Source organism: Capronia epimyces, assembly GCF_000585565.1.
Source record: "Capronia epimyces CBS 606.96 chromosome Unknown aczIQ-supercont1.1, whole genome shotgun sequence".
NCBI lineage: Eukaryota > Fungi > Ascomycota > Eurotiomycetes > Chaetothyriales > Herpotrichiellaceae > Capronia > Capronia epimyces.
In genome coordinates, this window is record NW_006912904.1 from 849,862 (window position 1) to 860,877 (window position 11,016).

An 11,016-nucleotide genomic window follows, 5' to 3' on the forward strand; every position below is an offset into this window, starting at 1 on the left:
CTACTACTACTACTACTACTACTACTACTACTACTACTACTACTACTACTACTACTACTACTACTACTACTACTACTACTACTACTACTACTACTGCTGCTGCTGCTGCTGCTGCTGCTGCTACTGTGACGGTTATATACACCAAGTGGCTAATTCACGAGTGAATTAGTACTTCGTTCTTTTTGGCGACTGTCGTGGTGTAACAGTTTAGGTCAACCGTGGCAGCTACTAACGTTCATGGTCATGGTCATGAGAGACTCGAAAGGACCCTTCTCCCAGAATCCCTGGCGTAGCTTGGACCGGGTGGCATTCTGCGAGAACGCGATCCTACTAGAAGTCAAGGACCCATCTCAGGGCAAGGCTCACAAAACGCCAGCCAACCACTCTGAATTAACCACGGCAACGGCAGCCAGATCCTGGAGAGACGAGCAGTCTCTGCGGAATTTCCTGGACGACGTGGCGCTCGTCGCTGCCGGGCCAGGCGGCAAGGACAAGGTCGCCGCTGTCTGTCTGGAGCGGGAGTGGCAGACGGCAGAAAAGTCGGGCCTCAGCCTCTGCCTGCGTGTGGCGCGGAATGAAGGATTCGACGAGCAGGCGTGTAGCCAGTTGCAGCATCTCCTCGACCAGGCTCTCCAAGACTCGGTCCGAGGTGGAGGTGCTGGAGTGGCGGGCTCGCATGCAACCGTCGATGGCGATGGCGATGGGGATGGGCAGCTCGCCGTGCCGCCTGATCAGAGGCCCGGGCCTCTCTTGGAATCGATCGTCTGCGCATGTCGCACCCGTCTGGAGAAGCATGCGTCGCGGCTCCTTGGCCAGCTGAAACATGCACAGTGTCGAGCTGTGGGCAAATGCTCCCCTCCCGCCTATTGTGCGCTCTCGCAGGTGACGGAGCGCGCAGAAATTGTGGACCTGTTCGGCCCCTACGGTGCCCACACCCACGCTCGATACATGGCGCATGTTGCTCGTCAGCTTGACGAATTACGCCATCTGTGTGACGAAACGGACAAAGATGCTGCAACGGTGTCGCCGGCGACGTGGTGTCGCGTCAGCACGGTGGCGTACCAGTGCCGCGGATCCGGGACCCTGCGGCTATACTTGAAGGAGAATCTGGGCCTGAAGGCCAAAGTGGGCGTTCTGGACACGATGGTCGACGAGATTGTCGAGCGCATCGGGAAGCTTGCTCGGTTCTGCCGGGCCGGTCACACCATCGCCATGTTTGCAGCCTGGCTGGCTCACGAAGACATCGGGCTGACGGTCCGGGGGCTGGCGGCGTCCAAAATCGAAGTCCAGGAGCTCAAGCACAGAACGGTGGCGGACGTATTGGCACGCGGGGGGTCGCAAATGCAAAAGCGGCAGCGGCCACCTCCTGATCCTGCAACTGAAACCCAGATCAGGGGAAAGATGCAGCGTTGGCCCCGATACCGAATGCACGCCGAGGTGCAGCTGGCCGTCTTCTACGAGGAACAGGCGGAGTTGGAAACCGTGACCGCCTACGTCGGCGGCGACAAGCTGTGTTGTTACCTCTGCCACGAGTTCCTGCGCCGCCATGGTCGCCTGCAAGGGAATGGATGTCACCAGTCATTGTACTCGCTGTGGATGGTGCCGGAGAGCATCACGTTCGTGTCGTCCGAACGGGCCGACCAATTCCACGAGGCGCTGAGGGGACTATGTGATTTACTGGAGAGCCGCATGCTGGCTCTGCGTGGAAGGTCAGGTGGCCGGGGCCCCGAGCGGAAGTTGAAACGTCTTTATGCTTCTCAAAACGAATCCATTGCCAACATCTCTCGCATCTCGCTCCCACCTTTCCCTTTCCCTTCTTCTCTCAGCGGCCGGGCCTCGACGCCATCTCAGCTTCAATCGCCTCTGCCTCTGCCTCGTTTGGACGACAACGACACGGAAGTCGTCCTAGTATCGCGAACTTGTGTCGCAGTGTACGAAGACGAAGACGAAGATGAAGACGGGGGAGATGCCGACGAGCTTGAGGAGTGTTCCCAACCCACCACCACCAACCAGAACCCCAGAATATTGTCAAACCCACCGCCGGTGCCGGCTCCTCCATCGCTAGCTATGTCATCCCTAGCGGTGGTAGATGCTCAAGTGTCTGGGTCGCCTATAACTTGTCAACAGCTTGTTGACGAGTCAACGAGTGTTCAGGTATCTGGGTCGCCTCTGCCTCATCAACAGCCTGTCCACGAATTAACGAGTGTTCAGGATATTTTAGTCTCAGTCTCGGGGCTTCAACTTTCTGAATCAAATCAAGTTAAGGACCAGAAAAGCCAAGTTGCGGTCGTGGAGAGCGGCAGATCCTACTCGTCAGCAGCAGCGGTAGAGCAGAGAGGCCGCTATGGACACCAACGCCGTCATCGACACGACAGACCTAGGTCGCATCACCAACGACACGATACCGTCGCAAGCAGCCATGGTCGACCTCGCGGTCACCATCGACATCGACATCGACATCGACATCGAGTTGAAGGACGACTAGTCAAGGAGCGTTCTTCACGTCGCCGACCACCACCACCACCATCACTGTATCCATCTGGAAAGTGGCGAACACGAACCGACCGCCATGATCGGAGGCAGACGTCGGGATTCACGCGGCTGGTGGCCGATCTGCTGAGGCGACTGTTGTGCGGCAGCTGATGACTGAGGGAGGGAGCTTGGCTGAAGAGAGCCTGGTTGGTCTTTGTTTCTTTGGAGGACCAGAGAGCCTAAGCCTTTTCTCTAGAGGTCAAGAGAACCTAAGACCTTTCTAGAGGTCCAGAGAGCCCTGATCATGTTCAACACTGGCAGCTTCGACGGTCCTCACTCCACTCTCGACCAGAATAGCTAAGCTGTCCCGGGTCCCGGCTGCTCTGGTGTGGGTTAGATAAAGCGAGCACACACACACACACACACACATACACACACACGCACTCACATACATACGCACTCAGACACACACGCACTCATATACACACACACACATACACACACACACTCGCTACACCACCCTCGACAGGCTGCTGATTGCTGATTACTGAAAAGTACTGTACAGTCGTGGATCAAACGGAGAAGTGGGCGAGGCTGGCCTCCTGAGCAAAGGTCAGCCTCCTTAATTAAGGTACAGTACCATAATGTAGCGAGTACCCACCCACCGACGATCTTACAGTAAGTGAGTTCGTGACCCATGGGAGCTATACCCAATATATATACATATTATGGATACATATAGTAACTATAGAGTATGGATACAGCCTCGGCCCACCACTATTACCCCTAACACGGAAAGCCGGGCCGAACGTAGATAAGATAAAATAAGATAAGATCAGCTTCTCCGACCAAAACGGTGCAACAACGCCATTCATTCTCGATTGGACGTCCTACAGTATGTACCCTACCCTAATTGCCGTCCCTACCCTAACTGACGTTCTACCCTACCTTAACTGACGTCCTACCCAACTAAGGGTTCTTTATCGCTCAATTGAAATTCTGCATGAAATGACTTGACCTCTTGGCCCGAGTGACCTGGCGGTCATGTCTGCGCGCCCCGGCTGGGTGGGGTTGGGTTGACCAAAGTACCTACCAGGCAGGTAGCGGGAGTGAATATTGCAATGTCAGACATTGGCTGTTTTTCCCCATTCGTCCCTGAAGTTCCGATAGATTCATCAACCGGCGCTTCTAAACACCGACACCGGTTGCCCGTCAACTGGTATGCATGGATCATATCATATCTCATATCTCATATCTCATGAGAAGGCGACGACCTAGGCCGGTTGCCTGACTATTGTCATGTCTATCTACCTCTATGCTTGGGCCTATTTCTATCTCTATATATTTGGAATCTGCAATCTCCCGTACATCTATCTCTGCAATCTACCGTTCTCTGCAATTTACCTTTACATCTGTCTCTATACTTGGAATATACAACTCCACCTCCACCTCCATCTAGCTAAATGGCGCTCATGAACCGTGATCTCGAGAGGGCCCAAGACATCACCGGCGTCCGATTCCACAATATAAATCTTCTCCGTGAAGCGTTGCAAAGTGCCATTAAAGACCGTGACGAGGCAACGGGTGAGATACACAAGTCCGATGGGAATCGACGTCTGGCGAAGCTAGGCTTTGTTGTACTCGAGCTAGCCATTACAGACGAGTGGCTCAGAAGGAATAGGAGTCACGGTGCGTGAAGGATGGTCCTCGTCCTCGTTTTCGTCCTCGTGCTTGGTTCGACGGCAACTGTCACAACTCACGCTGACAGAAAGACAATTGATAGCTGAACTGGACTTGTTGCGAAATAGATTCTTGACAAAGGATTACTTGTGTGACGTGGCGCAGCAGAAAGGCCTACACACCTGCATGGCCATGTCTCAGCGGCAGGAGAACATGGCGGCGCCACCAACAACGATGAAACTGGTCATGAATGCCGTGATCGGCGCCGTATGGCTCGACGCAGGTCTGAATGCGAATGAGGGCTTGAGAACGGTCAAGAACATGTTGCAAATCTTTGGGTTAGTATGCCCTTCACGCCCATCGAGACATTGCAACACTCATGGCCAGTCGACAGGTTCTTTGATTGGGACTTCTTGGACTATGTCGACTAAAGCCCCAGACTTCTGCCGAGCTTGCGGCGTTGATCTCGAGATGATTGATCAGGGGCACGGATGCATACCCGCCTGCACACATGCCCCTGATTAATCATCTCGAGATCAACGCGGCGAGCTCGGCAGAAGCCTGCTCCATCTCGGCAGGGATATCCTCCATAGACCGCGCCTCTGTCTCCAGCAGTTGTTCGTCGGAATCCAACTTCGACTTGAGATCGGCCAGGCTGGTCTCCAATCGATTCCGCTTTCTCATCAGATCCGCGTACGTCAGTTGACTTTGCCGAATTCTCTTCCTTAAACTCTCGGTATTGATCCGGTGCTCGTTTCTTTTTGCAATCAACCGACGTATCCTTTTCGCCAAAACTTGAGCACGCTCTTGGGCAGCATTCGTCGCCACCAAAGAAGTGAGAATCGGAGCATGATGTTGGAAATCACCGTCTTCATGCTTGATTCTCACTTCTTTAGTGGAGACTAAATCCTGAGTCAGAGATCCAGTCACTAAGCTGTTGGTTCGGGGTTAAATCATACTTTCCACGGGACACAGGTGTGTGGAAGTGTCGAGGACGTTTACCTCTCCGAGCTTCTCCTTGGAGAGTTCGGGGGGTGCAGACGTCGCACGCAGGCCGCTCCCAGTCGTCGTCCCATCGCAAGAGTTATCTGCTGGACGGATTGGTAGCCATGGTAGACCTTCGGTGGTGGCAGCGTCGGGAGCCTTGGAATCTGGAAATCTCCAAACTCGGGCTCTGTAGCAAGTGAGCGGTCAGTGTCTGGATGGATGATGCACAGAGTACATGTACCTTTTCTTTTCGGGCTCGGCCGCCTGTGTTGGTAATATCCCCTTCCTCTTATCTCCGGCTTTTTGCATGACTTCCCAGCGGGTAAGGGTTTGTCACGCTCTGGAGGCAGGATTGGGGCAAGTTGAATCACAGTCGTAGAACTGGATTTGGATGAAGTCGCCAAGCCAGGGTTGCACTCAAGTCCGTCGTCATCGGAACGGCGGGGTAGTAGTCGGTAGTACTACTACTCCCCTAACTGCTCTTGCTCTGGCGCAGCTGCGGAGGCCTCAGGAGCCTCAGGCTTCCAGGCTTCCGCTTGCGGGTCTCATGGTCACACTACTCCGTACAGTATCCTCTTCATCTGGCTGGTAACGTGGTCAATGCCAGTGCCGTGTCACCAGATCAAGCCTCAAGATGGCAGAAAGGCAAATCTGGCCACGAAGCCGGGATGACAGAGACGTAAGTTCCAGACAATCGTGCTCAGACCATGCCAGTCTCACTCATACTTGTACGGCATAGTACTATTCGCAACTGCTCACCGAGATCGATTGCCGGGCGAAAGACCGGCTGTCGGAGAGCAGAGCAGTAGGCCAACGAGAAGTGCAAGCACTGCAAGATTTCATCGCAGAACTGCGATCGACAGCTCACAACCTGGAGGAATTTTTCCACGACATCTACCGCGATCAGGCGTGCGGGTCAGATTCACCATCTTGTCCGCCAGCAGACTATTTCGAACCACAACTCTTCCCCGACGAGCCGTCCACAGGTTTTAGCAACCACGGATATCAGGTTCCGACTCCGGCCTCAACTTCACTACCCCAGTCACCTTTCGAACTTGGCAGCACGGTCAGTATACCGCCCCAACTCCTCGACAAGTGCCATTCGGACGGGTTCTTCGTCCATGAAACCACCGTCAATCCCAGCTCGGTGTCGGATCCATATCCCGTCCTCCAGAGAACTAGGACCGTCACACCATCATCGAGGTCGAGTTCACTTATCTCCCGGTCGAGAGAGGGTGGCCGTCCCAGAAACAAACCTAGCAGCCTGCAGGTCAACCTGAGACCGAAAACCAAGTCTATGGCCAGTTCGAGACTTTCTAGTCTGAAGGAAGCAGACAAAAGGAACCCCACCAAGGGCCGGGCTCGTACCAGACTCGCAGCTCCTTCCCACCCTTCATCAGAGGGTACCTCAGTGGTGCACAAGCTGATCCAGGGGGTCGGCAGTATCACGTCAGTCATCCAGCTTAAAGAATCCGTACAGGCCTTTAGACACCAACGGGTGGCATCGAACATGGGCCTGCCACAATCGACCAAGGAAATCTGGAACCGTCTGGACCTATTGGAGAACAACACCCACACGAACAACATCCTTCATCGCTTGTTTCTGGTCCAGCTAGACCTGCGACGGAAGGAATTGAATGTGAGTATGAAAGGGATTGTTAAAAAAGTACCATCATGGGTGATTGATAGGATCGCCAAAGATGCCGAAGAAGGAGACCGAACAAAAGTCATCTCTCGACTTCATGCCGGCGTGGTCTGGAGTACCATCTCCGACGAGTTTTCCACCGGCGTTCTGGCGCTGATCCCCACTCAAAAGGCCCACTGGCCCAGCAACACAGCGTAAGTGCATGATGCCACTCCCGACGTCAACTGCGCATGAAACCAGGGCTTACCGATTTGCAGGGTAGAGAAACTAAACCAGAAAGATCTAGCCGGGTTTCTGAATAAAGCCAAGAACGACCGTTATTCCCTCATCAAGGGAGCAGCCCAAAGGGTCACACGGCTGATCCCCTTATTCGAGGGGAAGGGATGTGAGGCCATGCTCAAGATGGAGCAAGTTGGCGTCGAAGTCCTGCAGCATATCCAGAACGAATCCGATATACTGCAATTCCTGGATTGTCTTTGATCGGTCCATGCATCTAGAACTTGGAAACGTTTCTTGTTCACTATCAAATACGCCTGGGCTTGAGGAGAGCTAAAGTAAAAGATGATAACGAGTGCGAGGGAGGGACGTCTTAGGTCCATAACACTTTGACCCCCAAAGATAATTCCTTCTGCATCAGAGACATCATCAAACATGCAATCAAACATAAAACATGCTGTTGCGCACGTTTGGGTGGATCTTCACCAAACTCGAATCTGGTCCGTGTGAGGTAGACTCGTCCCCTTCACCCACGCTGCCAGCTGAACTGGCTCCAGACGGGTTGAAAAGACCGCTCATGTAGCATCGGGCGCGTTCGCACACCAGATCGGCATAGTAGGCTGGAGGACAGATGCTGACGGCCTTGGTGGCTCGGCCAAACAGATAACACATGTTGTGTGTCAGGTCTTCGAGAACATCGGCCGCGTTCTTGAACGGGGGCGGGTAGCCCGAGCCTTGACGAGCTTGGAAGATCTCGTCCCAGACCACATAGTAGTGTGCTGGACGGGCGGTGCCTTGGATGGCAGTGTGTGCCTGCATGAAGAAGTCCCAATTCCGCGCCTCCGTCACGCCGCGGTCGACAACGGTTCCGTTTTGAGGGTTGGAGGAGCGATCTGCCTGTTTGGAATCGGTCGGGTAAAACCGTATGTGGTGCCGCTTGCCCACAATGACGATGGTGATGCGTGGCAGGCCCTGCTTTGTCGCAGTGGCGGAATATAGCTTGGCACAAGCTGAGCGGACCTCGGGCAGCTCTTGATCGAGAACTAGATTGTATTGCCCTTCGGAAACGCCGTCGCGATAGATCAGTATGTTCTCCGGGTACACGCCGTTGTGGCTTTTCCACAAGGCGAGCCGGGCCTCCATCAATGACTGCAGTCCTGCCACCATCTCCTGACGCGCCGTCTGGATGGCCAAGTCAGCCGGCCACTGTCCCAGCCCTTTGTCAATGGAAGCCACGATGCCAGCGACGCTGGGGGCAGTGGCAGCAGACCCGGGAGAGGGGTGAGTCACGTCAATGCCGACCACCATAGTCTTGCCCTGGGACAGGAGGCCGAGTTTCGACGGCTCCAAACTCTGGTTGATGCCCCCAAGCTTCAGATTGAACTTGAGCCCGACGTTGGCGAGGTATTGGTCGTTGGCTTTTGCGAACTTGGATGCAATCACGCACACATTGATCAGCCCCTCCCGAACGTCGCATGCGTATTTGACGCGGTTGTAGATGGCAACGTCGGCCGCTGGCAGGATGGCGAGGACGAGCTTCGGAGGCGGTCTGTTGGGGCTGGATGTGAATCGGTGGAAGGCTTCATCAATGCGTGACTCGACGGTGCCGGGGCCGGGGCCAACGGTGATGCGCATGCCTCGCGTGCAGTCGCTGCAAGTGATACCTAGCTCACCCAGCTTGGCAGTAAACTTCCTCACGGAGGTTTGTAGCTCTTCTTCATCTCTCCATGGGTCGACCGTCGGGGATGAAATCCAAAGGTAGGTCCAGTACGGTAGATTTGTTTTGGCGGAAAACTGCACCTGCTGCATGTTCCAGCTGCCGAACCGCGTCGCCGCCTGTTTCTGCGCCCCGTACCGCACGCTGGGCGAATTCAACACTCGCCCGGGCACGCTGAGCAATCTTGGCCTGATGCTGATATTGAATGCGTCCTTTTATTTGGTTAGTTTGTCCCAAGGTCAAAATAGGCCAACCACGCAGACACACACACTATCTCACCCCCGGGATGATCGAAGGAACTTACCAAGGTCGAGGTGTCGCCCGTCAACATCTGCGCCCCAGCTGTGATGATGGACTGTGCATTCTGTGCCGGCCTGCGCACCGCGAACCGAATAATCTGTTGTGTCTGGGCAGGCGTCAACTGGGCGTTGGAGGCTTGACCAGGAATGACATGGCAGACTTGCGCAGGCAGGTAGGATGGTCTCTCTCGAGTGCCGACATTGACCACTGGTAGGCTGGATTGCTGACGACGATGTTATATTCTAGGCACCGTCAGCGTTAGCATAACCCTGAACCTCACGGAAGTAACCAGAAGCCTTGGGCCCTCTCCATACCAGAACGAAAAAACTCGTAGACGCTGATGTATCGCCCTTGAGGAGGTGCAGGCGTCGGACCAGGCTTTGGTGCCTGCTTCCCTTTCTTGCTGCCAGCACCAGCACCACCACCACCCATTCCTCCTTTTGCTCCTCCTCTCCCTCCTCCTGGAGCGGATGATGACGGCCCGGCCGAGTTCTCTAGCCAAAATCTGACCTCTTTTGGCCCAGCCCCGGATTCAGGGACGATGGGTGGAGGGATTAAACCAGCACCGTCGTTACGCGTGGCAAGGCCCGAGATCACCTTGATTCGGGGAATATGGCGACCGGCTTTGTTTTTGCGCACAATATGGGTAACATTGACTGACAACTTCGTGACAAATTTAGCAAGCTTTGCCTTGTTGCCCCCATTGCTGGCTAGGTAAGCGGCCATGACTCGGTCGAGAGGGCCATCTTCATAGAAGGCACCATTCTTGACTTGGATGTTTACGAGCAGTCAGCCGGTCGCGGCTCGAACGCTGATGAAGAATCCCCTGATGGCGGCCAGCCCGGCACCCAGTGTTGCTCTATCGGAGGCTGCGGCGTTCAACCCATAATGGCGATTCGATCCAATGGATGCGATGTGCGACGCTGCTTTGGGATGGTGTCCGACCACAATGTTCAATGCTTGGATGATCTCTTCCTTGGATCCCAGCAACGCACTGGCGCGTGTCGAAGTCAGCTCATCCAGCAGCTCCGACACGGTCAATGAAGCAGTGAGGGCCAGACGAACACGATAGCGTTTGGCATTGGGTTGTGGGTCGTCCTCATCTTCCGTCCGGTAGACCACGTTATAGATGCCTTGGCCGGGGCCGAGTTCGAGCTTGGTCGAGCTGATCAGATTCGACTTGAAGTCCGTGGCGATCCCTGGTCTATCTTGACCAAGGTGCTCCTCGAGCAGTAGCTCGACGATCCGACGAGCTTTCTTTCCCGCCGGTTGCCTCCCAGCCTGATCGGGCAATATCTCCAGGCTGTAGCGGTGGAGGACCAGGCCGCCGTATGCCACCATCTGGAAATAATTGGTCCATAACAACACTTCTCGTCCTTGGGTACCAAAGCCCGGTCGAGGAGGCAGTCTTGCTGTAATGGGAGATGTCTTGGCTCGTTCCACTCTCACGTTGTTCTCGATCTCATTCTCGATCTTCCTGACGGTCAAATCTGGCTGCGCAACGTCGCCTGGCCCATGACTGAAAGTAACAAGCAGCTCAGCATCTCATCGTCACCCAGGAAGCTATCATCCCAGAGATGGAGTATTTGTACTTACGAAAAGATGTTCACTGCAGACGCGATGCCACCTCCGTAGCCACCTCCACGACCCTCCCCGCCCCGGCCTGTACCTCCTCGAAATTCACCACGCGCAGAGCTGTCTCCACGGCCGCGAGCTGGTGCAGCAGGAGCATTTTGACCTCGCCCTCTTCCTCGAGTGTGGGAGGGGAGGACAGTATCACTCCACCCACGACCACGTCCTCTTCCTGGCTGGGTTCCCGACATGTTGAGGTGATATTTCCAGACTTGCCGCTCACGGGAATAGAAATGAAACAGAGGCAGATCAGGCAGCAATGTTTGCCCAGCCTTATACATTTCTCGCATACCCCGCCGCGGGGTCTGTATGCTATGTAACACAAACATGCCAAAGTGAAGTAAGAATCTACTGGTGGAACTGTCTT

General features: G+C 54.7%; 6 protein-coding genes across 6 annotated transcripts; 3 read left to right on the top strand and 3 right to left on the bottom strand.

The window, feature by feature from the left end:
* Positions 1-243: 243 nt before the first annotated feature.
* A1O3_00324 (uncharacterized protein) lies at positions 244-2,200 on the top strand (the record flags this gene model as incomplete). Its single annotated transcript, XM_007730474.1, has 2 exons — positions 244-2,105; positions 2,128-2,200. The coding sequence occupies 2 exons, from the start codon at positions 244-246 to the stop codon at positions 2,198-2,200; spliced, it is 1,935 nt and encodes a 644-aa protein (XP_007728664.1).
* A 2,138-nt stretch (positions 2,201-4,338) lies between these two features.
* Positions 4,339-4,583, top strand: A1O3_00325 (uncharacterized protein; the record flags this gene model as incomplete). Its single annotated transcript, XM_007730475.1, has 2 exons — positions 4,339-4,490; positions 4,547-4,583. 2 exons carry the CDS (start codon positions 4,339-4,341, stop codon positions 4,581-4,583), a joined length of 189 nt encoding a protein of 62 aa, XP_007728665.1.
* Positions 4,584-4,677: 94 nt separating this feature from the next.
* On the bottom strand, positions 4,678-5,448 carry A1O3_00326 (uncharacterized protein; the record flags this gene model as incomplete). Its single annotated transcript, XM_007730476.1, has 3 exons — positions 4,678-5,054; positions 5,112-5,326; positions 5,381-5,448. The coding sequence occupies 3 exons, from the start codon at positions 5,446-5,448 to the stop codon at positions 4,678-4,680; spliced, it is 660 nt and encodes a 219-aa protein (XP_007728666.1).
* Positions 5,449-6,436: 988 nt separating this feature from the next.
* On the top strand, positions 6,437-7,264 carry A1O3_00327 (uncharacterized protein; the record flags this gene model as incomplete). The annotated part of the gene is made up of 2 exons (XM_007730477.1): positions 6,437-6,978; positions 7,042-7,264. The coding sequence occupies 2 exons, from the start codon at positions 6,437-6,439 to the stop codon at positions 7,262-7,264; spliced, it is 765 nt and encodes a 254-aa protein (XP_007728667.1).
* A 177-nt stretch (positions 7,265-7,441) lies between these two features.
* A1O3_00328 (uncharacterized protein) lies at positions 7,442-9,743 on the bottom strand (the record flags this gene model as incomplete). The annotated part of the gene is made up of 3 exons (XM_007730478.1): positions 7,442-8,929; positions 9,022-9,232; positions 9,298-9,743. The coding sequence occupies 3 exons, from the start codon at positions 9,741-9,743 to the stop codon at positions 7,442-7,444; spliced, it is 2,145 nt and encodes a 714-aa protein (XP_007728668.1).
* A 63-nt stretch (positions 9,744-9,806) lies between these two features.
* Positions 9,807-10,840, bottom strand: A1O3_00329 (uncharacterized protein; the record flags this gene model as incomplete). The annotated part of the gene is made up of 2 exons (XM_007730479.1): positions 9,807-10,536; positions 10,614-10,840. 2 exons carry the CDS (start codon positions 10,838-10,840, stop codon positions 9,807-9,809), a joined length of 957 nt encoding a protein of 318 aa, XP_007728669.1.
* Positions 10,841-11,016: the final 176 nt, after the last annotated feature.